General features: G+C 42.4%; 1 protein-coding gene across 2 annotated transcripts in view; it reads left to right on the top strand.

Annotated features, from left to right (window-relative positions):
- fer1l6 (fer-1 like family member 6) overlaps positions 1 to 26896 on the top strand; it is a 52813-nt gene that overhangs the window by 17380 nt on the left and 8537 nt on the right. The window contains exons 9-35 of one of the 2 annotated variants that reach the window (XM_084954718.1): positions 600 to 786; positions 1073 to 1174; positions 1318 to 1408; positions 1502 to 1619; positions 1766 to 1988; positions 3321 to 3429; positions 3575 to 3821; positions 5094 to 5214; positions 5934 to 6034; positions 9149 to 9251; positions 9580 to 9699; positions 9962 to 10114; positions 10216 to 10387; positions 14312 to 14436; positions 15268 to 15402; positions 15510 to 15659; positions 15748 to 15855; positions 15968 to 16030; positions 16132 to 16230; positions 19726 to 19951; positions 20525 to 20673; positions 20763 to 20885; positions 20973 to 21015; positions 23473 to 23517; positions 24011 to 24102; positions 24241 to 24369; positions 24462 to 24605. In XM_084954718.1, the coding sequence (XP_084810844.1) occupies positions 600 to 786; positions 1073 to 1174; positions 1318 to 1408; positions 1502 to 1619; positions 1766 to 1988; positions 3321 to 3429; positions 3575 to 3821; positions 5094 to 5214; positions 5934 to 6034; positions 9149 to 9251; positions 9580 to 9699; positions 9962 to 10114; positions 10216 to 10387; positions 14312 to 14436; positions 15268 to 15402; positions 15510 to 15659; positions 15748 to 15855; positions 15968 to 16030; positions 16132 to 16230; positions 19726 to 19951; positions 20525 to 20673; positions 20763 to 20885; positions 20973 to 21015; positions 23473 to 23517; positions 24011 to 24102; positions 24241 to 24369; positions 24462 to 24605 (3478 nt within the window). The remainder of the gene's footprint in view (positions 1 to 599; positions 787 to 1072; positions 1175 to 1317; positions 1409 to 1501; positions 1620 to 1765; positions 1989 to 3320; positions 3430 to 3574; positions 3822 to 5093; positions 5215 to 5933; positions 6035 to 9148; positions 9252 to 9579; positions 9700 to 9961; positions 10115 to 10215; positions 10388 to 14311; positions 14437 to 15267; positions 15403 to 15509; positions 15660 to 15747; positions 15856 to 15967; positions 16031 to 16131; positions 16231 to 19725; positions 19952 to 20524; positions 20674 to 20762; positions 20886 to 20972; positions 21016 to 23472; positions 23518 to 24010; positions 24103 to 24240; positions 24370 to 24461; positions 24606 to 26896) is intronic. The other variant, XM_084954720.1, reaches the window with a different exon arrangement.

Below are 26896 nucleotides of genomic sequence, written 5' to 3'. Positions count from 1 at the left end.
CTCCGTGGGATGTTCAAGGCACACTCAGTGCTGTGGTGAGTATTAAATATCACTTTGTATTAGTTCTGCTGGGTTATGCAACATGATATCCGGAGGCAGTGCCGCTGTGCAGCATTTCTGCAAAGAGTGTGGCCCAGGTGCTGTTTCAGGTCATCTCCCGAGTCGTTATCCCGAAAGAGGTACTAGTTGACCAGAACACATTGTTCATTGTCACACTAAAAGAGCTGTACGAATTATTGGGCGTTAAATATGTTCGGACCAGCGTCTGCCACCCTCAGGCTGACATGTTGAGGGAGCGGCTGAATAAGACTATAAAATCCATAATTAGTAAGTTCTTTCATGAGGATGGACACAATTGGGATCGCTGGTTCGACCCTCTGTTGTTTGCAGTACAGGAGGTGATCCAGGCATCCACGGGATTTTCTCCTCTTGAAATGAACATCTTTGAGCCAGTCCAAGGGCTGCTCGAATCAGAGATATCAGTATATCCAAAAGCTTAAGTTATTATGAGACTTGCCTTTGTGCTGCTCATCCCTCCACTTGTTGCTCATAATTCGTAGCAAATTTGATATAAGTGTATGGTTTATTGTCATCCTCAGGAACCTGTTGATTCCAGAGGGGTTTCCTTCTGAACGACCATGGGCTCGTTTCTGTGTGAAGGTGTATCGAGCTGAAGGCCTTCCCCGCAACAACTCCAGCATCATGGCTAATGTCACCAAGGCCTTCATAGGAGAAAACACAGCACTCATAGACCCATATGTTGTGGTCAGCTTCTTCAAACAAGTGGTTGGTTAAATGTCATTTATTAGCAGATAAGACTGATCATTTATATTTAGAAATTAAACATAAAAGCTACTTTTCACTGCCTCCTTGTTCCGAGGGTCACTGGGGCTGGTATCTCTGCAGGTGATTTGTGAGGCTTTTACACTAGAGTGTAAAATTATACATTTATACAGTGTTTTACTATTTACATCTTAAGCACTTTGCACCAGGAGCCCCCTCGCAGTGAAGTGGCAGTGCTCACCACTGTGCAAATCAAAATCACGTTCTAATCATTTACTCGTCCCTTCAGGGTCGGACATCAACACAAAAGTCGACAGCAGATCCAGTGTGGAATGAGCAGATTGTCTTCACTGAAATGTTTCCTCCTCTGTGTCAGAGACTGAAGATCCAGGTATGAACGCAGAAGCGCTCACTTCATGTTTGTATGTAGTTTCACTGTAATTTACACTTAGAAAGAGTCATAGTTCAAGTCCATAATCACTGACCTCATATCAAACTAATGTTTCAAGAATTCTGGCTTCTCTTTCCTCGTAGGTTTGGGATGAGGGAAGCATGAACGACGTTGCCATTGGAACCCATTACTTTGACCTGAGATGCATCTCCAATGAACAGGATGGTGACAGAGGTAGGAAACAAAGTCCATGACACAAGAATTACTGAGGAACTGTTAGTTGATCTGTGGTGACTTTTATATCTCTTGTTTTTATTATTTCTCTAGGGTTCTTACCAACATTTGGCCCTGCTTGGATCAACCTGTATGGTTCTGCTCGAAATTTTTCTTTGGGTGATGACACAGGGGAGCTTAATGAGGGCATTGGAGAAGGTGTGTCGTACAGGTAATATTAAAAGTTCATTCTGAGAAAAACTTATTTTGGGGTCTTTACCTTACAATATAAAGTGTCTGTTGTTGTGATTTGGCACTATGTAAATAAAACTGAATTAAACTGGAACCAATGAGTTGCCCGATTTCTGTTGGTCTCAGGGGCCGACTCTACATGGAGCTGGCTGTTGAGATTCTGTCGGGAGGGACAGGGTCAGACTCCAAACTTAGCCGTATAATGAAGCCAATAAAAGATGCTAAAGCAGGAAAAGCTGGAGGGAAAGATGGGAAAACCCCTGCAGGAGGAGCAGGCACAGGTGGAGCTGCTGATGATGACAAAGGAAAAGCTGCAGCAGAGGTCCTGCCTGTGGATCCTCCTCCTGTGGTAAGAGGAGTGTGTGTGTGTGTGTGTGTGTGTGTGTGTGTGTGTGTGTGTGTGTGTGTGTGTGTGTGCGTGTGTGTGTGTTCCAGTATTTTATCAGTATTTACACACTAAGATTAATTATATTGTAACACTGTGAGGAAACTTGGAGTCATTTTTGACCAGGACATGTCCTTCAACGCACATATTAAACAAAGAATTCAAAATCCTGCTCCTCACATACAAGGTCTTAAATAATCAGGCCCCATCTTATCTTAATGACCTTGTAGTACCATATCACCCTATTAGAGCACTTCGCTCTCGCTCTGCAGGCCTACTTGTTGTTCCTAGAGTATTTAAAAGTAGAATGGGAGGCAGAGCCTTCAGTTTTCAGGCCCCTCTTCTGTGGAACCAGCTTCCAGTTTGGATTCAGGAGACAGACACTATCTCTACTTTTAAGATTAGGCTTCAAACTTTCCTTTTTGCTAAAGCATATAGTTAGGGCTGGACCAGGTGACCCTGAATCCTCCCTTAGTTATGCTGCAATAGGTGTAGACTGCTGGGGATTCCCATGATGCATTGAATGTTTCTCCTTTACTCACCTTTCTCACTCGGTATGTGTTTAAACACCTCTCTGCATTTAATCATGAGTTGTTATTCATCTCTGGCTCTCTTCCACAGCGTGTCTTTGTCCTGTCTTACCCCCCTCATCCATAGTCGGTCGCAGCAGATGGCCCCGCCCCTCTCTGAGCCTGGTTCTGCTGGAGGTTTCTTCCTGTTAAAAGGGAGTTTTTCCTTCCCACTGTCGCCAGAGCACTTGCTCATATAGGGTCATATGATTGTTGGGGTTTTCCCTGTTTTGTCTGTATTATTGTAGGGTCTACCTTACAATATAAAGCCCCTTGAGGCTACTGTTGCTGTGATTTGGCAGTATACAAGTACAATTGAGTTGAATTGAACCTAATTCTGAGAGCTTCCACCAAAGCTAAATATATCGATTATACAAAAGATGGTTCTAACTGGGAACCATAAAACCGTTGAGTTAACAACATACTGAAAAAGCATCTAATGGGGGAACATCATGCTGCTACATGTTTTACCATTTGTGCAGTGCCACTTTTCATCTATTTTTCTATACAAAGGCACATGAGCTTGAAAATTAAACCCAGGTTTCATGTTTTTCCACGCGCTCGTACCTGGTACTTGGTCCCTCGTGTATCACCTCACTGAAAAATTCTGGAAACCTCCGTGTCTCCAGATGGATAATTACTTTCTCCATGTAGGTTGTGCAAAAAGAGTATTGAGTATTGTGCAAATTTCAGAGAAATGAATACATGAAGATGTTTCTGTGTCCAGCTTAATGCAGACGACAATGAGAGCTTCCTGCTGTTTGGTGCGTTGTTTGAGGCCACCATGATTGACAGGAAAATTGGAGACAGGCCTATCAGCTTTGAGTTCTCTCTCGGTAAGTGGATGTGTGGAGTGTTAGGGAATTTAGTGTCCTGCTAATCATTTAGTCACATAATCCAAACATGAAGAATAATACCAGTCTTGCATTTATGTGGTTGATATATAATGAAACTGTCATTTACCATTCCTCCCACTATCAGGTAACTATGGTAACACCTTAGAGTCTGCCCCTCAGCCCACTATCAGTGTCACCAGTCCTGCAGTCCCTCGGAGGATGACAAGAGTGCTGGATTTCCCAGACACTAGTGATGTGTTCGGCTCGTTCTCTCTCAGCACCTCCCCTAACAGCCCTACTTCCCCCCTGCTACCCAGAGAAACTCAAGACACTGCCATGACTTCAAAATCCACCACATCTCCAGAAAAACCAATCATTGTGGAAGGAAACAGGTTGAGTCACTTTGCTGATCCTTTGAAAAACATTAAAGTTCTTGTGGATGTCAGAAACTCTGTTCTATGCACCAAAGACAGCACGTTTAATTTTCATTGGACAGTCTTTGCAATAAAACATAAACAGTGCCTTTATTAGAAAGCACAGATAGACAGATGGAAAGAGAGCGGGTGAGTGACATGCAGCAAAGGTTCAGCCAACAGGAAGTCACGCATCATATTTGGTCTCAAATTAACTAACTATAACTAATCAAAAAGCACAAAGCAGGCATCTTATTTGTTATATAAGCAAAAGACATCAACAGCAAAATAACAGTGTAGGTGTCCAGTATGAATAAGTGGAGATGAACGCTAGAAGAGATAGATATTGGCTCCAGTTGCTTGTGTCAGTGAGCTGAGTGTGGAAGTGAAGCTGTCAATGTACTGGTCCAGCTACGTCCCTACCATTACCTAGGGTCACGAGCTTTGTGCAGGGACTAAAAGAACAAGATTTCCTATACAAGATGATAATAATAATGGATTGTATTTATATGGCGCTTTTCAAGGCACCCAAAGCGCTTTACAATGCCACTATTCATTCACTCTCACATTCACACACTGGTGGAGGCAGCTACGGTTGTAGCCACAGCTGCCCTGACAGAAGCGAGGCTGCCATATCGCGCCGTCGGCCCCTCTGGCCATCACCAGTAGGCAGTAGGGTAAAGTGTCTTGCCCAAAGACACAACGACCAGGACAGAGAGCCCGGGGATCAAACCGGCGACCTTCCGGTTACAGATGTGCTTCCCAACCCCCTGAGCCACGGTCGCCCCCCAAGTATCAGAAATGAGCTTTCTCCTGGCCTCTCACTTACTGACAGGGTGAGGAGTTCAGCTTAGAGTAGAGCTGCTACTCCTCCACATTGAAAGGAGCCAGTTGAGGTGATTCAGGCATCTGATTTGACCTCCTGGTGAGGTGTTCTGGGTGTGTCAGCAGGCCTTTTATCGCCTCTGTGATTCCTCACATAAGCTGGAGGAGGTGGCTGGGAGGATGGAGGTCTGGGCTTCTCCCCTTAGGTTGTTGAATAAGAGGATGCATGGATGGATGGATTAGGTTACTGGTGCTAATGATGTTAATAAAGGAGAGTCAATAATATTTAATAATAATAAATCACTCCTAGCCAAACCTATTGATATTAACAAATCATTAACAGTAGTGGACTGAAACAGTATCATTTTTCTTTCTTTTTGTAAAGTTTCAAGTTTACAGTGTGTGTGTGTGTGTGTGTGTGTGTAGGTACTACATGTACTTGCCTCTGGAGAAGCAGAAGCCATGTATTAATGTGCTGAGTCACTGGGAAGAAAGAACCTACCGAATGCACAACTCAAACATGCTGGACAACATAGCAGTTCTTCTTGTATGTATACACACACACACACACACACACACACACACACACACACACACACACACACACACAGAGCGAAACACATCTCCTTCAGTGTTTGAAAATGTTATAAGTTATAAGTTTCAAAACATGGTGTGCACTGTTAGATACTTTTAGAGTCTTTTGTGTGTTTTTATTATAATAACAACACAAAATAGCCTGATTTGTATATTTAATGACCAAGTTAGCTGAGTTAAACCCTGAATAATGTGAAAAAATAATATATTAGTTTAAGATTGTAACTATGAAGATGCTGTATTTACAAATGAAGCAAACAGCATAGATGACATATCTTAAAGAAATGGACTGTCAACAACTGATGTGTGTTGATGAGTGTGTTAAAACTTCATTCTACTGTATATTAAGACACAGTGACACTTGATACATTTGTTAAAGTGAAAAAACTTTGACTTGGCTTTGACTGACCCGATAACTGTGTCAACATATCACCTACACTCACCTATACTCACCTACACTCACCTATACTCACCTATACTCACCTACACTCACCTATACTCACCTATACTCACCTATACTCACCTATACTCACCTATACTCACCTACACTCACCTATACTCACCTATACTCACCTATACTCACCTATACTCACCTACATTCACCTACACTCACCTATACTCACCTACACTCACCTACACTCGTGAGAGAAACTTCATCTTCATGTCTTGCAGGAGGAGGGGGTGACAAATGCATGGGAGCTCCACAGAAAGTCAGATCCTGCAGCCGAGCTCCTGATGAAATCTGTCCTCCAGGACTTTTGTGCAGATGCCAGGTAATCACAGCAACTCTTTAATGCTACTTTGTGAGCTGACTGTCTCACGTGGTTCACTTCCTGGGAAAATAAAGGCCAAACAATCAACTTAAATATGGAATTTAAATTTGAATAAAAATGTATTATTTTATAGCACAGAGCATAGCAGCAAATGTGATCTGACATTACAAGTCAATAAATACTGAGAACAAAACTCCTACAGCAAATACAGTTTACTTAATAGTTGTCATTGTTCTAATTTTAGACATTCAAACTCCATTGTCACATTTTAAGCCATGACAGACTTAACAGACATTAACTTTGTCCATGGAATTGAAGTTTAGAATGTCTTCATAATGACACCATCCTTCCATGCTGGAGACCAAACTCCTGCAGCGGTTGTACAGGGACTAAATGGCCCATAACCCCAAATTCCTGAAACACACAGGGGGAACGTCATCCACCCCAGGGGCCTGGCCACCAAGGAGTTGTTTAACTAACTCAGTGACCTCATCCCCAGTGATGGGCAGTGATAGACGAATCATCCCACTCCACTCATCTCCAAATTCTGCTTCCTCTACAGAAAGGATTAAGGAGTTCCTCGAAGCATTCCTGCCTATATAAATTGCATTTATTACTTCTAGGCTGGACAACTGTGGGCTGGACACTTAGACAGTACGGGAGGAATTACTAGAAATTAACGAACAGAATATCCAATTCGTACATTTGAAGCAGGATTTTATCCCACTGGAGCTACAACAGATACAACAGATGGAAGAGATTTTCACCATTTCCCCTCTGTGGCTCCAGAGACGGAGGAGACACCGCAGTGAGAAGTGAGGCAAGCGGAGCGCCTTACGTGTTAGCTAACAAGCTAACCCATACAGACCGTCTCTCCCCATCCTTTTTGTCGCCAATACCAGGACCCGCGCTAACAAGCCAGACCAGATCCGGCTGGACAGTTGTGTTGTGATTGTCACCGAGATAACAACATCCCCGACACTGTGGTGGAGCTTGAGAGCTGCTCTCTGTTTGATTACCTGGATACCATGGATCAGGGACTTTCTCACCAACTGGCCTCAGGTGGTGAGAGTAGAACAGAACATCATCCACCCAGGTCCTGAATAGGACCTCACTTGCACAAGTACTTTTACAGAGCTGTGATCAAGAGCATACTCTGCCACGGCACGACTGTGGGGTACGGCAGCCGCACAGCCCAGGACAAAAAAGACTTGGCCTGAGTGGTCAAAATGCCCAGTGGATTGTGGGGGGACAGCTAACAGACCTCAGTTCAGTGTCTTGATACATGCTCAATCATCCTGGTAAGTAAATCCCAAAAGGTTGATTCTTTTGACCTCCGTTACTGGTAATGGGCACAAACACGCTCTCAGAATGGCTGACTGGTTCACCAGCTGACATTCCAGATATGATATCCACCACCTCCCTGTGGATGCCTGGCTAAGACAATCGGGCCAGGACTGGATCCGGAGTTTTGTCATATCCCATGTGACCAGACATCAGGTTATAATGAGCCAACTGGAAAAAAGTTTCCCAGCAGACTTTTGACATAACTGGGTGTGCTTTTTCTGTGCAGTGGTGTCTCAATACAGTCTGTCCCTAATAAACACAAAATGTGAAAATGTCAGGGTTATGTCAGTGCACATCATTTGACCATCAATTTTCATCGCTTGATCGGAGGCTGAGCTTAGAGTGTCGTCACAAGACCGTTCTAGTGGGAAATCTTTCCTGGAGCGAATCATCGCTTTCATCCTCCACAAGGTCGGTGTCGGACAAGCTCACATCACCGGTGAGAGCAACACAAAGGTCTGATCCCTCGGTCCCATTTCCAGAACTGATGGCAGTGGTCTTCAGGTGAGGCACAGCTGGTCCAGGATTGCCCAACAGACATCCGGGAATCACCTCCTTGCTGTCAGGCTTGCTGAGTGCTGCCACCTGGGTCTCCCCTGACAGCTGCCACAGCGACCATTCCCCCTCAGGACGCCGGCTTTCCTGTGCCGTGACCGAAACCATTCTTGGAATGACTGGGGCAGGTGTCATCTCCTTCCCCCATCTTGTGGAGCCTCACTGCAGGGCCCGGGTGAAGGGGTGTCACTGCTGGAGAGCCAGCATGAACAATTCGATTTTCCAGAATTTCTGTCTGGCATTCGGCCTGGTCCAGCTGCTGCTGGTGCTCCTCCACCTACTCCTGATACATGGCAGGCAGCTCCACCATCATCCGTGTCAGCACCTTTAATCTGCTGCTTCTGACGTCTTTATTAGTCCAGGCTACCAAGTACAGCAGTTGAATCTAAAGTGGATGTACAATAGAGGTTAAAGTCACTAGCACATCCAGAAACTATTCACAGTGCTTCACTTATTTCACATTTTGTCACGTTACAGCGTTATTCTAAAATTGATTCACATCCAGCACCCCAGCCATACTGGTCACATGTAGGTTGCATCTATTTTTACTGTGACACATCTTGTTGGGTGGCTCAGGAGGTAGAGCAGGTCATCTGCTTATCAGAAGGTTGGTGGTTTGATCCTTGACTGCTCCAGTCTGTATGCCAAATGTCCTTGGGCAACATACTAACCCCAGGTTTCTCGCCAGTGGATCTGAGTATGAATGTGTGTGAATGTTAGACAGGAATTACTTGCATAGAAAAAAGTGCTCTTGTGAATGAGGCAAGTTGTGTAAAGTTTTCTGAGTGCTCAGATAGAGCAGGTAAACGCTAAATAAGAACCAGTCCATTTACCATTCACCCTATGGTTCTGTTTTTGTTGTCCTACCTTGACCAGTTTTTTGACTGGGGAAATAACAGCAATGTTTCAGGCAGGTTTTCCAAGTTTACCACCTTATTAAACAAAATGCAAACGATAAGATCCTGAGCTTTTTCAACTACGGTCTCTTTGAGAAACTCGAGATCTTCATTACAGACTTTTCTCTTCCTGTCAGCACGAATTTTCTTTTCTTTATTTTACTTTAGTTTTGAAAGCTCAGTAATTGTTAACATTTCACTGAAGAGGCATTTTGCAGCAGTCTTAGTCAACACTGCAAACTAGAGAGGGCTGGAAAAAATTTGGAAAAAGAATTATATTCTGTTTGTGCTAAATATGTTTTTGGCTGTTTGTCAGGAGTTTCATTGAAGCAGCGGAGGCTAAGTTGAAGGCTGAGCTGAAGTCGACTTATCTAACACAGCTGGACAAGAAACGCCTGACCATGTGTAAACAGGAGCTGGTAGGAAAACTAAGTACAATTCTTATCACAGTCCTTTACATCTCAATTAACTTTTGTCTGCTTTTACCTCAGTACCTATGCAAAATGAAGCCTCACAGACCACCAATTATAATACATTTCAATCACATTGCAGACTTAAACTGTTTTGCATATTGATGTTTGTTGGCAAAAATGTCCAGTATGTAAGATATTTATTTACAACTCCTGGGCAGGTGCGACCAGATTTGCAGTTTAGTATTCCATATGCATAATGTGCATTACACAATCTTAACAAGTACACAGCATTTATACAACACCGCATACAATAATGGATGTATGTGTATTGCAGGAAAGTATGATAGGGGAGGCACAGTCCCTGGTAGGGAGGAAGAAAAATGCTGGTGGTGTGAAAGAAATGCTGCAGGACGCAACAAAACTCACACATAAACTCCGCTTTCTTGTGGAGGAGGTTTGTATCTGTTAGTTGTCACAGGGATTCGTCTGATGGTTCTGGTTCTCTCACTGACAGTGTTTGTCTTGTGATATAAGGAAACTTCAGATGACTGTTGCTGCGAAGTTGTATTATATAAGTAAAATAAATGGAAAAATCGAAGTCAAAATTGGGATGCAGGCACAGGAAAAAGTGTGAATTTTGAAATGTCATTTTTTTTAATTTGCCTTATATATGACAACTTTTCTCATTCACACATGTACATCCTCACAATCTCTAGCCCCAGCACACAGTTCCAGACATGTTTGTGTGGCTGCTGAGCAACAACAAGCGTGTTGCATACGCCCGGGTTCGAACCAGAGACCTGCTGTACTCCAGCAGGCAGGAGGCCCGAGGAATTAACTGTGGCAAGGTCATAACCCTGTTTCTCAAGGTACACTCACATACGCAGAACATGTCTTATCCATTGTAGGAAGGCTTCCAGATGAAAAATAATCTCTGTGTGTGCATGTGTGTGTGTCTGTGTGCACGCAGCCTCCAGGTAAGCGTGTTACAGGCTTATCAGTCCAAGCAAAACTGGATGTGTATCTGTGGTTTGGCGCTTGCAGGGACTCTACCCACATGCTGGATAACCTGCCTGCAGGATTCACTCCAGCTACAGGGGGCGCTGATGCCAATAGCCCTCCCACACACTTGCACTGCGAAGGTGAGACTGAAGCTAACTTTTGCAGTGTCTATTTACCTTGTTTTATGTATTGTGCTTTTTCAGTGTACAGGCTTTCCATTTCTTTTGATCACTACCTAGAACCAGAAATCAGTCCATACTGATATGTAGAGACATGGAAAATATGTACATAGTTTCCAGGTCTAAAACGTGAAACCAGCGTTTCAAATGGCTCATAGAATTCATTAAAAACACAACCCTACAATTGTCACGGACTCAACTGTTTTAACATTAATCTAAATTCATGACAGATGTGTGTTTCTATGTATCCATTGTAGTGTGTTTGTGCGTGTGAATGTTAAATAAAAGTGCTTAGGTGTAGAAACAAACACACTGATAAGTCACACCAGTCAGCTCAGGGGCAGTCCCATGACTCACCAAGGGCTACTGGGCCCTTGAGCATCATCATACCCCAAAACTTTCTGTTGTACTAGGACAAGAACATCTCATCTTGCATATGAAGCAGAGGAATAAGCTTGGCAGCTAAGAGACCATGGCCATAATGATGACAACTTGGTCACACCTAAGAAACTGGTACTATGATATGACTATATTTCAGTTCCCTGACAGGAGATGAGTCTACACAGAGTCTGAGTCAAGACTCAGCAGTAAGTCCAGGTCTACACAGCTGGTGGTTAGGCATGTTGATGGTGAAGGGACTGAAGCAATCAGCACAAAGACCAGAGCTGTTTTGTCCAGTAGGCAACACTTCACCCATTGCCTACTGGTGGTGGTCACAGGGCCCGGTGGCGCCAGTGTCCGGCAGCCTCGCCTCTGTCAGTGCGCCCCAGGGTGGCTGTGGCTACAATGTAGCTGCCATCACCAGTGTGTGAATGTGTGTGTGAATGGGTGGATGTGTAAAGTGCTTTGGGGTCCTTAGGGACTAGTAAAGCGCTATACAAATACAGGCCATTTACCATTTACCATGAATTTCAGTAATTCAAGTTTCGACAAAGACTTTTTAACAGCAGGACTCAGACCAAACCAGCACAACAGTGTAATCAGTCTGCAGTGGTACCATGAGCTCACTTTTGAGAGTCTTAGCCACCTGTATTCCAGTCAGAGCAGCACCGAGCCCGAGAAGACAGCTTCGTTTGAGATGACGGAGACACGGGATCTGGCCATCGCGGGTGAAGTGTGAATATTTCCATGGAAACATGTGATCCTCAGATAAGTTACAGATTCATTAGTTTTTTCTGATGTGTCACAGAGCACATGCACTTCAAAAGTGAGAGTTGGTGACTCTGTAACTCGTGGCATATTTCACCTTGGTAAGGTAGGTCCTGTCGGCTCCTTCTTCTACTCTGTTCAAGTGGCAAGAAGGGTACTGTGAGAGGTTCATCCCAGCTAGTGTGGCCACACTGGCGTGGTGTAGAAGACTGGGCAATGGTTATAACCCAAGGTATCATTGGGACAATCACTGCATAGCCCAAGCATTGACTTTCATCATTGGCTTGATTAAAGAGTCAGCCGGAGCTAATGTGGTGGTAGGCAGGTGGGACACCACTCCAGGAACATTACTGGCTCACTGTTATACCTCAAATCCTCCAGTAGCCAGAAGTTCTCTCCATTTGTCCAGGAGTTGTTTAGTTTGATGCAGAGTCAGAAGAGACTGGAGACAGTTGTCCACATAAAAGGCAGGATGGACAAACTCATACACATCTCCACTCCCCTTTCAGTGGTCCGGGACCTGTCGCTGTGAGGAATAAGTGTCAAGGGTTGCCGGTGGTCCCAAATGGCAATTTGGTGACTTACAAGTGCCATTTATTGCGGTCACTCCTGCTGTCTATCCCTCCACAGGAAGTTGAGCAAAGGTCTCCACATACCTTACACCTAGGAATGAAGGCTAAGTGTGCTGCCTGGTAGTAGGAGGCCATTTAGGGGAGTCATGGTGAGTCACATGGTGAGGTTTGAAACAACTTCTACTAGTCTACCACTCGATACTGGTTAGCACTCTAACTAAACTGGAAAGATTTAAAGTAAATCTGGGATAAAATACGGCGGAGAAGCTAACCCTAGAAGCTAACGGTATAATGAGTCAAGTGGGCTCACTGCCCCCTGAGTCGGCTGCACCAACCCACCACGCCATGCTTTTTGACCCGGTAAGTAGTCCTGTGACGACACATCGTTTATTCAGTTCTTTGGTCTGATGCAGAGCAGCCTGTGTTGCCCTCCAAAGTCACTGACACCTGCTGAGATGGTGTTCAACAGAAGGTACAAAGCGCTCACCTTCAACAGCTGAAAACAAAGGCGGCTGATACCCCAGGGAAGCCTTGAACGATGAGAGCCCTGCAGCTAGCTGGGAACTCCACGTGGAAGGATTGGAGGACACCACACACCGAAGGGAGGCTCCCAGCTCGCTGCTGGTCTGCAGGTAAAAACCAGAGGAAAGACTAGCCAGGGGTCCCGGGACAGTGCAAAACTCTTTCCATATACTGGAGGTGAACTGAGGACCACAATCCGACACGATATCGATGGTTGTTGGTGTGAGACAATCATTTATCGTCTGGATCTTTGCTGGGTCAGCCCTAATTTGTCCTTTCTCAACAATGTAGCTTAAAAAGGAGACGGAGTCAACGTGAAACTTTCTCTCCCTCCACAGACAGGTTATCTAGGACAGCGGTCCCCAACCCCCGGGCCTCGGACTGGTACCGGTCCGTGAGTCGTTTGGTACCGGGCAGCGAGAGTTGAGGCTCAGGTGTGAAATGTATAGTTTTCAGGGTTTTTATCGGTTTTCAGCGTTATTTTGTTATCGTTTTTATTGTTTACTCGGTTTTCCTGGGTCTTTTCACGTGTGTTATGAATAAAATTTCTTTTTTTCGGTACCGGTACTAGTTTTATTTTGTTGTATTTATCCGTGACACCGGTCCATGAAAACATTGTCGGGCATAAACCGGTCCGTGGCGCAAAAAAGGTTGGGGACCGCTGATCTAGGAGATGTTGCAGCACCAAACAGATATGTGACTCGTGTGAAAAAAGAGATTTGGGAAAAATCTGAATGTCATCTAAATAAATGAAAACAAACCTATTGAGGTAGTGTCTTAGCACGTCGTTGAGCCGGGCTTGGAAAACGCTCACCAGCTGAGCTTCCTGTTGGACAAGAGAGTGCTGAACGGAGTCCAAGCACTCTGTCTGACGGACTCAAAAGCGAGACCCAGGATGCCAGTTCAGCGAATTTATTTACAGTGAAGTGCAGGTACTATTTACATTGTCTATCAAAAAGGGAAAAATCCACAGTCTCTATTTACAATAGTCCGGTAGATTTATCCTCCGTCTTCAAACAGGACCGTGAAACGGGATCCTCTCCCCTCTCTCCTCTCAACAGAACCCTCCACGAGACAAACATATCAGTCTCCTGGACAGAAGAGAGGATGGACGAGGAAAAGGGAACATGGAAATAGGTAAACAGACTTACAGATTGGAGGTGAGTATCTACTGCAGTTGGTTTAACGCTCAAGCGATGGCTGAAAGAACGTCCTCTGTATTTAAAGGAACGTCAGATGAGGAACAGGTGAGTTGATTACTGCAGGTGTGTCACTGGTCAGAGGGAGACCCAGGGGGATCGTGCCCCTGGAAGATGTGGTGTGGTTATCGCATACACGCACATACACAGAGAGAAAAGAGAGAGCCGAGGGAGAGATGGCAGCAGTACCAGGAGGAATGGATGATCATGACAACTCAACTGCATTAAATTAAATGTTTCCTTCTGAAAGCAAAACTCATGTAATACACATGGAAATAATTCAACTACAGCAATTTATGTGTACCCACCATTTAGAGACAACGTTGACATTGCACCTGTAGTAAACCCTAACAATAACTTTTTAACAAACTTTCAGTTTTGTTCTGGACCAGGCAGTTCATCCTTAAGGTTTTACATTTCCAGCTGTGTTTGTGTGTCTGCAGAGCAGCATCAGTTCCAGTTGAGGTGCCACATGTATCAGGCTCGTGGCCTGATCGCTGCTGACAACACTGGCTTGTCAGATCCCTTTGCTCGAGTCACCTTTCAGTCACACAGTCAAACCACCAATGTAAGTGTGTGTGTGTGTGTGTGTGTGTGTGTGTGTGTAGAAAAAAATAATTAAAGGAACACTTAGAAAAAGATCTCCGCTGGGAAAAATAATGTGGTATCTCTACTAATATGCACTGGGTAATGTGTTAGTAACAGAAAGATGCCACGACCTACAGAGGGCTGATTTCAAAGACCCCAAAAACCAAAGTAATAAAAGGAAATAAAAACGATGCAACAGTTCTGTAAAGGTTCTCAATCATGCTTGGAGCTTGGAAAGAAAGGCGATCAGACTTCTTTAAGTTTCTTGAGGATGTTCACCTGTCATCCGAGAAGCTTCTTCAGTTCTAAGAGCAATTGGTAGAGCGTCCCAGATTTGGCACCATGAAGCCCGAGAGGCATTTGCTGTTTGCATCTAGAGACTGATTAAAAAGTATTCCTTTAATATTTTTGAGCAGTATATTTTGTCTGTTTATAACATGTGTTTCCATTTGTGGAAAGATGATAATTAGGTAATAGATGATAACGTGGTTCATTATAATATGTCCAAATGGTGGTCAGACGGTTAAAATGTTAAAATGGACACACAGTGCTTTACAGATGTGTATGGGACTATGTAGCCATAAATACTCCTTCATGGCAGCAGTATGTCCTGGTTGGCTTCGTTCGGTAGGTTAATGTGCCCTGCCAAATTGTAAATGTCAAATTCAAGTACCCCAGTCTGACTCAACATTTGAGGATATGCTGGAAAAGCAGTTCTGTTCCTTCATGGACTTCCAGAATTTGCTGCTTTCGTTTGCTTTCAAGCCGGTCTTGTCCAAGTCTGATTTGCTTGGTGATACTGTGTTGTCAGATTATCAGTCAGACTCTGAGTCCTACATGGAATCAGTGTTTGCCAATGAGCCATCTGCTGCTGAGTGGAGATTTGCAGTATATCCAGCGAGAGCCACCACACATCCTCATAGAGGTGTATGATGACGACGCACTGGTAATCCCTAATTCAAATAAAAGACTCAATCAAGTTATTTGAACTATTATTTTTAGCTATGTTCCTGCCTGACTCTCCCCTCTCTGAGCTCACTCTGGTGTGTGCAGGGAAAGGCTGAGTATCTGGGTGCCACAGTGGCAGTGCCTGAGGTCTGTCTATCCTCTGCTCCCTACACACCTCCAACTCTCCAGTACAACGCTCTGCACTGTGGCAGCCAGCCAGGGGGAGAATTGCTGGCTGCATTTGAATTGCTGCAGGTCAGTCTTTTAAATAACCATACATGCTCCATCATAATATTGCATGAGTGACTCCTGACTGAAATCTTATCTTATTATGATTATGTAGATCTCACACTCTGAACAGCAGAGTCTGCCAGACTTAGAGGAACAAGATGGAGGCATCTACACAGTTCCTGCATATATCAGGCCTGTCCTCAGCACCTACAGACTAGAGGTTTGAGTACATGAATGTGTGCACATGTCTGGATTTGAGACTAGTAACCCTATCTTTTTTCTCACCCCCCCCCCCCCAAATAAATATATAAAAACTGTATTTTTTTCAATAGGTATTATTCTGGGGTCTGAGGGAACTGAAGAAAGTCCAACTTCTGTCTGTGGATAGGCCACAGGTACAAACACAATCTTTACAATGTACCTGTGTTCTCTCTAGGACCTGATATGCTGGTGTCCAGGATCACAATATGCTTAATTAATATCTGTCTTTCTCTAGGTCATTATAGAGTGTGCTGGTAAGACGTTACGCTCTTCTGTTATTCAGAAGTACAAGTCCAACCCAAACTTCACCACACTCGTTGATGCCATAGAGCTGGTAAGACAAACAGATTTCTAACATTTTAAAACTGGAGCCCAGCCAATACCCAGGGCTGCTACTGATTTTCATTTTGCATCAATGATTTTCAAATAATCAAGATGTGATTGAAGTTCAGACTTTCAGTATTATTCAGTAAACTAATTAGGAATTCGATCCATTTTAAACAGTACAGTGTAGTGTGGGTTATAGTATCTCAGTTTATATCAGCAAATATAGCACAAGATACAAAACTGTTTGACGTCATTACTACACAACATGATCTGGTTGACTGCTGTACATTTAATATCATATTGTTTTACTCACTGCTTACTTTATTTTTTTTTAATAACTCTGTAATTACTTAACGTGCATTACTACCTTCACAGTAAACACAGGTGAGACCCAAGTGCTGCTACCAATGCCACAGTCAGAAAGTAGCTCAGCTGGAAGGTCAAGTTTGTGACCTCTACCGAATCCTGGAGAATTAACTTCTGACAGATTCAAGTCGTGTTATTTCCGTTCACAAAGAGGACACATGGTCCAAGTTTTGGAGCCAAGTCTCGAGTGCACACATGTACCATGCAAACATTTTTTCTAAAATCAGAACACAATTTGGTAAAAAAGTTATTTCATTAAGTAACCATCAACAGCTCTTTAGAGACTGGCATTTTTCTAAAATCACACAACTACTTAAGAAAAAATAATGTAGTCGTAGTTGTAAACTTTTTTTTCCAAAATATTTGGACAAAATATATAACTGAATTAATACTTAATAATCAACTGACTGTACTTGTGATATGTAACCATCTCAGAACCTGTCATGCAGTCATTGAGAAAGACTTTCAGTCTTAGTTCTACTCGATCTCACGGCTACTTTTAATTTCTATCACAGAATTCCACAAGATTTCTTTATTTAGCACACGACCCTTTAAAGTCTTTAAAGTCTTGCAAAAACTAAAAGGGAAATGCGACATATATGGCACGATCCCGGGTCTTATGACCCAGCGGTTTTTCTTGTGTTTTGTCATTTTGTATTGAGTCCACCTTGTTAGTTTACAGTCCTTGTCCCTAGGTGGTTATGTTTAGCTTTTGGTTGCTAGATCTCCCCGTGTCTTTGCTCCTGTATCTTCCTCTGTGTATCTGTGTTCATATAGCTCTGAGTTCCTGCGCCTTGTTTCCCCTTGTGTTTTATTCCATGTTTCCCCAGCCCGTTATCTCTGTGCCCTCTCTCTCTGCATCTCTGTGTTCTTCCTGTGCTACGTTTAAGGTCCGCGTACTGGGTCAGTATTTTCAGTTCCGTGTCCTTCCTGTCTCGTTATGCGTAATTGTCCTCAGCTGTGCTCCCCGTGTGTTCCCACATCCCTCATTACCTTCTGTGTATTTATGTCAGAATCTCCCTCTGTTCTGTGTCGTGTCGTCCCTCAGTGTTGTGTGCATTTCCCCGTGGTTTACCCGTGCCTCCTTGTGAGTTAGTTTTAGTTTGTCCCAGTATAGTTTCGTATTGCCCTTTGCCTCTCTGTTAATAAAGTTTAGCATTTAGGTCCAATCCTGCCTGCCTGACAATATACACTGATATATAGGAACATTTACCCATATCTAAGAAAATAACAACCAAGCCGTTATCAACCGTCATATATTCATGTTCAAGCTGTCTTCAAGTGAATCCATGATCATTTTCACGTTTTATAGCTGCAGCTTTTTGAAATTATAACATCCTAGAAATCACAAGACTTTCCACATTCACTGCATCAGGACAAATTCAAGACTTCATACAAAATGGAAATCAACTTGTTTTCCGCAGACACCCCCATGTTCTTATTAACCCTCTCGAGGCAACAGTTAAAAACTAACAACCTGATTACCCCACATACATATTGTATGAGTTTTTTTTACTCAGAAGTACCACTGCAGGACTTGGTTGTGCATTAGCAACAAAAAGTTTAATTTGAGCCTGAGAGGGTTAAACATATTCTCTGTTATATCGAGATCCCTCCACCCTGTTACATATTCCGTATGTATGGGGTAGGACCCCCCCTGGGTCCTGGCATGTGGATACTTCTTTAAGACACTCTGGCTGGCCTGGCCACGCCCACAGCTTACCTATAAAACAGCTGCGCGACCTGAAACCGTGATCATTTGATCTGCACTTATCCCATACATATGGAATATGTAGGAGTGAAGACTCTGTTACTCAGAGAACCAAGGTTACAGAGTAACCGTACGTTCTCAGGTATCTGTGATTATTTCCACATGATGTGGCTGTATGACTAAAATGCCCTGCTGTATATGTAGCCCTTAATGTAGCCACATACATAGCTAATAATAACAATAATACTAATAATAATATTATTATAAGATGTTTTAGTAATAGGATTAAATTTGGAGCCTCTATTCTAAAGAGTTTTCTTTTTATTGTTGTGTTTTTAGAAAAAACTAATTAAACAGATTCAGATTGGATCAGGCCCAGAGTTCATTTCCCAGCTCATGCTGTCTGGATCTGTTCATAATCGCTTCATTTTTCCAGACACAGTCTGCTTACTACATTAAAAATGTCTCATCCTCCCAAAACTAAAATCTAATGTTTAAGATCTCTAAAACCTAAGACATGTCTCAGGCTCATGTCTCATGGCTTCACTGATTAACAGAGGGGGCAAAATTAAAGCCATTGTGTACTTAAGAAGAAGTACAAATACTTGTGTTTCTTAAATAACTAATCATTTGATTCAGGTGTGTTGACCCAGGGTAATGTCTAAATCCTGCAGGACACCGGCACTCGAGGCCTGGAGTTGCCCACCCCTGCTTTATGTAATGTAACTCTGACCACGAACACCACAGCCACAATAAAGTTGGGTCTAAAAATCTATATTATTTATTTATTACTGATGCTCATTTGGGAAACAAAGACAGTAGACACTATTAGAAAACTTTCGTACAGAAAACTCAGGGTTAACGCTGAAGTAGCTCAGAAACAGAAGATAAGAGATGAGGTTGGAGGAGCAGAATCCAAAAGAGGCTGAACAAACCTGTTGTCAACTAAGCAAGGAATTAAAGGCACAAATACAAGAAATTCAATTCAATTCAGTTTTATTTATGTTATGTATATAACAACAATCACATCAAGGCACTTTTATTGTAAGGAAAGAAACTACACAATAGAGTGAAAACCCCAACAAACGACTCCCTATGAGCAAGCACATAAACACAAGGTTAAATTTCAACAGTACATAATAAAGAACCACAATGGTCTAAAATACAGAAGAAACCTCAAATCTCAAACCCTGGAGCCAGAGACCACGACAGGACTGCTTGGGTTTTCTCTCTATTGTTGAAAGGTATTTACCAATATAAAGTGTCTTGAGGTGCCAGGTGGTGTGACTTGGTGGTCTGTAAATAGAACTGAATCAGCTGTGATGAGGAAATACTGACCTATTTCTGCATTGACTGAATTTGTGAAAAACACAACCGTGGAACTGTGTACAACTTAAAAACCTGTACTCTGTTACTGTTCTGTAGGAGTTACCAGAAAATGAACATCTCCATCCTCCGCTCAGTATCACGGTTGTTGACTGGCGTGCTTTTGGTCGCAGTACGCTTGTTGGGAACCACATCATCAACAACCTCAAAGCTTTCAAACCGATTCCACTTCCAGCCCTTCCTGCACCCATACAGACACACAAACCACCCAAAGACATCAGCACCCCTGGACCTACCATGACAGTAGAGCCACACAGTGCTGAGGGTAATGCTAGTGTGTGTATTTGTTCATTACATAATTATTTGACATGCATATTATATCAACTAGTTATGATCCATATGCATTATGGAGAACAATGGCAGTCTTGCAGAGGATGGTATTTTGCTGAGACTTTGGAAAAGATCACCTGACACAAAAGTACATAAAGAATACAAATGAACCACAAAATGACTATAAAGAGGTAAAAACAACAACAACAACAACAATGGCATTGCAATTATTTTCACTGATGGCTGTAGAGGGTCAAAAGCAGCCACTACATTTTCCTGTAGAACTGACCATTCTTGTACAAAGCACGCATAAGGACTGTGCTAGATTAACAACTTGCTTAATGAATAATTACTTAATTCATATTTAATTAAAGGACAATTAGACTGTGGTTCACGTAATAGAAATACCCTTTTTGGTCAACCTAGACAGACTGAATTACCTGATGTGTCAATGTGCCGTTTGTCCGATTCCCTCCTGCATGTTCCTTCCACAAAGATTTTCTTTTGAGGATATTTCCAATAGTAGGTTCACATGACAGCATCCTAAAAGCTGCCTCTTGTCCACCAGGACGGTCACAGGATTCTCCAGAGACTAGTTCGGCTGTAGCAGTGACTAACCAAGATTTCCGGATCACTGTAGAGGATGAACCCCTACCACCCGCTCCACCACCTGCTCCACCCATTCCTAAGCAAGAAGCCAGGAAGAAGAAGATGATAGTTAGTTCACACAATAAAAAATGTTTCTGTCAGTCACATAAACTGCTCTCTATACATTTTTCAAATGTGTATACATGTTTTAAATCCAGGAGAGCAGGGCAAAGTCCACTCGTAGTCGTTCCACCAAACGCAGGAAGCGGACTATCGCAGATGAATCAGCTGAGAGTGTCATCGACTGGTGGTCCAAATACTACGCCTCAGTAGAGAGAGAGGTATCTAAGATTGCTGGGCTGTTGTCTAAAAAGATCAAACAATTATTTAAGTAATTTTCAACATATGCTTCCCTGATTATGTTCCAGATCAAACGACGGGACAACTCTCTATTTTCTGAGGTCTCCAAAGGTACATATGATCAGTGCTTTTTGAGCAGCTGCTTGTGTTTTGTTCAGGGTCAAGGGTCAGTATTAGAGGACTGGCTCCCTATTTTGCAAGGTGTGAGTGACACAGTTTCCAAAATTTGGGAAAATTGAAAAATCTGAAATCATTAAATTGGGTAAAAACTCAATCTTATAAGATACCTCTCCTCTCTCCCAGTTTGGATTCAGGATAATGGTATCCAGATTTTGCATAAAAAAGCTTATAGTTGGGGTCTGATCACTCTTTTCACTTTGCACATGTTTACAGACAACTTCTGGACGTTTACATCGATATTAGTAATTATTAAACTGTCTCTCTCCCATAGTGTGCCTTTTGTCCTGCCTCCCTCTGCTGTCTTCTCTTTCCCCTCATCCCAACCGGTCGCAGAACAGAGCTGCCCCTCCCAAAGTTCTATCAGTGCTTCCTTCCTGTTGAAAAGAGTTTTTCCATTGTTGCCAAGTACTTGCTCATAGTTGATCGTCTGAGTGTTCAGGTTTTCCCTGGAGTATTGTAGGATCTTTACCCTACAATAGACGAGGAACAATTTCGGAAATGTGCCGTGTATGAACTGAATAATGTGCAGAAAATAGCCTCTAACCACTCTCAGAGTCATTCTTCTTGTGATTTGATTGTGAGAAAAAGTATTTTTGACCCACCATCTTAAGTGTCTGGACCATATATAAAAAATGAGAACACAAAATTGAAGCCAACATTTTCAGTTTCTAGGTGCTACCATGTTGCACCACTGCACAGTGGGGACTTGAGGTGGAGTCGTGGAACTCTTTATGTAGCCTGGTTACTCCGTTTCCAGTTTAATCTCAATTTAAATTTGTAATGCCTCAAAAATCCTAAAAGTTCTAACAAAATATGACTATCAAGTAGACCATTATAGCAAATGGTCCACTTGGGAAAGTAAATCTGTTGGGCATTTTTTGACCTTCAGACAACAATTGTGAAACATTTCCGGACAGGAGAGGGAAAAAACCCAGCAGCTGTGCAGGCGAGGAACCAGACCACGTGAGGAGGTTTGCCAACACTTCTGTTCGACGTTATGCCTAGTCCAGCAGTTTCTCCAGCTCCCTGCACCTGCTCCACCATCTGTGCCTCCATCATGCCAAGACCAAACGCTCAGCAGCTAGAGAGCATTTTGACATGATATCTCCCAGTAATAACTTACATCTTCCCAAATCAACCTCAGAGAGGAGGGCTAGGCTCTTGTCTTTACCAGGTTTAGGTAACAGAGTAATGATACCTTGTTTCATGGTTGACATCAAATTAATGTTTTCTATACTTTCATTTAGGGCATTAAATAGTAGTTTTTTAATGTCCTGAATTTATTTTTACTTTTTTAATTTGAGGTTAAACAAATTAAACTCATTGAATCACTGAGATCTGTTGACTGTTAATGAACCATGTATAATGCAAAAGTGCACCTTCGTCTTCATCTTTGTTGCTTCCTGCATTTGAGACCACAGAGCTTCTCTGGCTTGTTTATCTGCCATGGTAAGATCTTCCAAAGACCAAACTCAGGATTCCTAACACTTCCAAATCTTCACCCCTGTATTGTTGACAAACTGGATGGTGATCTGACAGGTTTCTTTTCTCCTCTTTCTTCCCAACTCGGTGTCCACTACCATCTTGAAGCAGTATGTGCTACAGTCGGTCTGTGGGCCACTCTTGTTCGTAATGTTGTTGGTCCGTGAGCCAGCCATCCTGAAGAGAGCGAAGTTATACCATACTAAGAGCTGAAGGGAAACAAAATATTAAAAACAATGAAAAGTGTGAACTGCAGCTAAGCTGCTGACACTGATTTTGACTGATTTTAAGCTGTGTGCCTTTTTAAAAATAGTTGCGATAAAACCAAAAGCAAAAATCATTAAAACTGGAGCAGCCAGGCAGGGGCAGGGGTTGTGTTTGCAGTTACGTCCGCTGGGTGGGAGTTCAACACAGCAACTCCACCTCAAGTCACTAGTGGACAGACTCTGGCTCCAAAAGTGTAACACGGTTGGCCCCATAAACTGGGCCTAGCACACCTAGCATGACAACTGGAATTTATTAATCACATTTATTACAGTTCCTCACACTGTTCAAACTATAATGGAAAACTTTGTTGGATGATCATTTTCACATAATCCAACAGTCTTCCTGCCTGTGGTTCAGGGCAGAAGCTTATCTTTGTATCAGCATTAGCTAAATTCTCCCAGCAGCTGAGAACGGTTCACATTCCAGCTTAAGCCATGAGACGGGGATCGTTTAGTGATACTTTATAATAACATAAAAAGATAAATAAATGCTAATGTGTCAAAGACTTGGTGTCAAAGTATTGTTTTCTGCGATAACCTAAAAATCATGAAATTGGGAAATATCAATTGGTACGCACTGGTTTTAGAAATAATCACCCTTTTCTCCCCACTGACCCACACACACTGTTGTGCATTGCAGCTTTGTCGTACCACAGCTTGCTCAGCGATGGAATAGAATCTTTGGGTAAGGATTAAGATCTGCAAAAAAAGAGACAAAGATTATAAAAAAGATACAACGAGGGTTGAGGGTCATTTTTACTTTCTGGGAGTTGAGGTTCTGGGAACTGTCTGGTTTTGGTGCTACGATCCTGCAGACAGGTTTTAGCAGCTCTGTTTTGGCTAGTTTATGATGTTACTGGATGTGGTCCTCTCACTGCATGATCTGATTGGCATGACTGGATATTTAAGATGGCAGCATTTGAAAGATTTGACAAGTTCTTCTGAAAAACCCTGCAAGAGAATGACTGCAAATGTCGTTAAATAACAGACAACTTTTGAACTGTTGCTTCTGGTGAATAGGACAGTTCTGAGCTCAGGGCATGGCACTTCTTAACTAAGCTCGGTGGCTCCCTTTGTTACCTGCTGTTAAATACTATAGTCACATTTTCAATATGATTTCTGCTGTGTTTGGGCCTTTAGTTTTCACATTTGAAAATATGCCTTGTCTATTTCATCAGTCAGCAGCCAGTCCGATGGAGATAAGAAGAAGAGGCAACAGAAAGGAAAGGGAACGAGCGTCAGTCCTCATACCAAATTAGCTACACTCAAGGTAATTTTTTTCAGAGATGATACAATTCTTGTACAGGTTTACTGGGCCCTGTTATGCTTTTACTATCCAACCAAAGAATAAAAGGGGTACCATATGCTAGAAAGAAAAGCTTGAGTAACTCTGATCTTGGCTCTGCAGCTGTACAACAAGGAGTTGGAGTCAGAGTTCGGGTCCTTTGATGACTGGGTGAAAACATACGAGTTGTTCCGAGGGAAAGCCAGTGAGGAAGAGGGATCAAATGAGGAGAGGTTTGTTGGAAAATTTAAGGTGAGATACTAAGTAATGTTCTTTGTGGGTACTACTTTGGTACTGCTCAACAACTAGCATATCTACACATAAATCTTCATGCTGTCTCTTAGGGTCGATTCTGCCTCTATAAGCTCGCTGAGGAGGAGAAGGAGGAGGACTGGCATGAAGCAATAGACGCTGGGAGCTTCAGAGTCAACAGAGGAATCCCTCCCAACAGCCCAGTCCAAGTTCTCATACGGGTTTACATTGTCTGTGTGAGTCCTGCTCACATGGGAATTTTCTGCTGAGTTCTCTTTGGAATGTTTTACTTGAAAGTTGTAGAAAAGTTTTCCATTGTACTGAGAAACAAAAAGAGCAGCGTTTAGTGAGGCTGACGTGATACAGTAGTTAGTACATCGCCTAACACCAACGTTAGAGGTTTAAACTGGTCTAGGTCCTTCCTGTGTGGACCTGATTGAAAGCACTTCCTGAATGTGTAGTTACACATCTGCCTTCGCTCTCAAAGTGCTTCTGCAGACTTAACTATGTCAAAAGTCGCATGCAAGAAAAAACATAATGACAAGCAAATTATTATTAGTATTGGTCAAGTTACTTAAAAATAATAATTACTTACTAATTACTGATTACTTCTCCAAAAGGTATTCCCATTACTTTACTGATAACTCATTTTCAAAAGTAATTAGTTACTTAGTTACTTTTAAAAAACATGATACACAACCCGAATACGTAATAAAGCAACAGACCTTTCAGCCCAATTCTATTTTTCTGCATAATCCATCGTTTAAAATGTAATCCAATGAAAAAGTCTCCTTTTAAAAATTGTTTCATGAGTTTTAGTCTTTACCTTTATGCACATTACATCAAGCAAAAATGTAATTATATGCAACAGTCTTTGACTTGAAGAAATTCTCTAACATTTAAACCTATTTTCTGCATATTCCATAAAATAATTTTTTGTGTTTACACTCTTTCAAATAGATGCAAGTAAAACACAGCAAAAATAAATCAAATCAAACATTCAGCAGCTCTTAAATCTATTGTCACCTGTTTAGCAGGAGTGGGGCGGGTGGAGGTTTGCCCACAGCGGTCATGTCAGTGGGGAGATCCGTGGGTTTCTCTGTGAATGTCACATTCCCGTGGCAGCGTGCTCGCTGCTCGCTCAGATTTGAAGTTTAATTTTTCTCTGTAGAAAGAAGTTTTCTTCCCACGCAGAGTGAACAGCGGACGCTGATGTTTGTGTCACTTATTACAGAATCAAACTCAAAGTAATGTGATTACTTCCAAGCTTTAAACACTGCATGGTCGTACTCTCATTGTCATCAGACACTCACGGTTTAGTAACGCAGTAACGCAACATGCTTACAGGAAAGTAAGTAAGTAAGTAAGTAAGTAAAATTTTATTTATATAGCACATTTCTAGATAGAAATCACAAAGTGCTTTACAAGATATAACAAATTATAAAAAGAAAAAAAAAAACAAACAAGATACAAACAAAGTTAGCAAAAAGCAATTTTAAAAAGATGTGTTTTTAGCTGTTTTTTAAAAGTAATCAATGAATCAGCGGATTGTAAGTCCTGAGGAAGGGAATTCCACAGTCTGGCGGCCACAGTAGCAAAAGCTCTATCACCCCTAGTTTTCAGTCTCGTATACTGAGTGACAAGTAGGCCCTGACTACTCGACCTCAGAGACCTACTAGGGGCATAGGGCTGTAAAAGTTCAATAATATATGGTGGTGCTTGTTGTTGAAGAGCCTTAAAAGTTAAAACCAAAATCTTAAAATGGACTCTAAATTCGACAGGAAGCCAATGTAACTGCATAAGCAACGGTGTTATATGTGAAAATTTAGAAGCTTTCGTCAAAAGTCTTGCTGCAGCATTCTGAACGATCTGCAGACGCTCCAAAGAACCTTTGTTTAAACAAGTAAACAGGGAATTGCAATAGTCCAGTCGTGATGAGATAAAAGCATGAATAACAATCTCCAGTTCGGTATAGGATATTATAGAGCTCAATTTAGAAATATTTCTTAAATGATAAAAGCAAGACCGAACAAGAGATTTAACATGACTATCTAACGTAAGAGCAGGATCAAGGATAATCCCTAAGTTCCTGACAGATGGTTTTACAAACGTTGAAAGAGGACCAAGAGCATTTATTATACTGGGTATATGTCTATCTGGGGCACATAAGAGGACTTCGGTTTTATTTTCATTTAGTTGGAGGAAGTTTTCAGCCATCCAGCCTTTAATGGTTTCCAAGCACACATTTAAAAGCCGCAGCTTAGAAGCCTCTTCCGGTTTAAAAGATATATAGAGTTGGATATCGTCCGCATAACAATGGTAACAAATATCCTCAAAACGGCTCAAAATGTGCTGGAGAGGGAGTAAATAAACTAGAAACAATAAAGGCCCCAGCACAGAGCCTTGTGGCACACCAAAAGACAAGGACGCAGAAGATGATCTATACTTAGAAACTGCCACAGAAGAATATCGTTCAGAGAGATAAGAGGAGAACCATTTCAATGCAGTCCCAGAGGCACCAACCCAG

Source organism: Perissodus microlepis, chromosome 16, assembly GCF_051167445.1.
Source record: "Perissodus microlepis isolate ML-2025 ecotype Zambia chromosome 16, ASM5116744v1, whole genome shotgun sequence".
NCBI lineage: Eukaryota > Metazoa > Chordata > Actinopteri > Cichliformes > Cichlidae > Perissodus > Perissodus microlepis.
The sequence above is the reverse complement of the archived record's forward strand: the minus strand, read 5'-3'. Positions and strand labels throughout refer to the sequence as shown.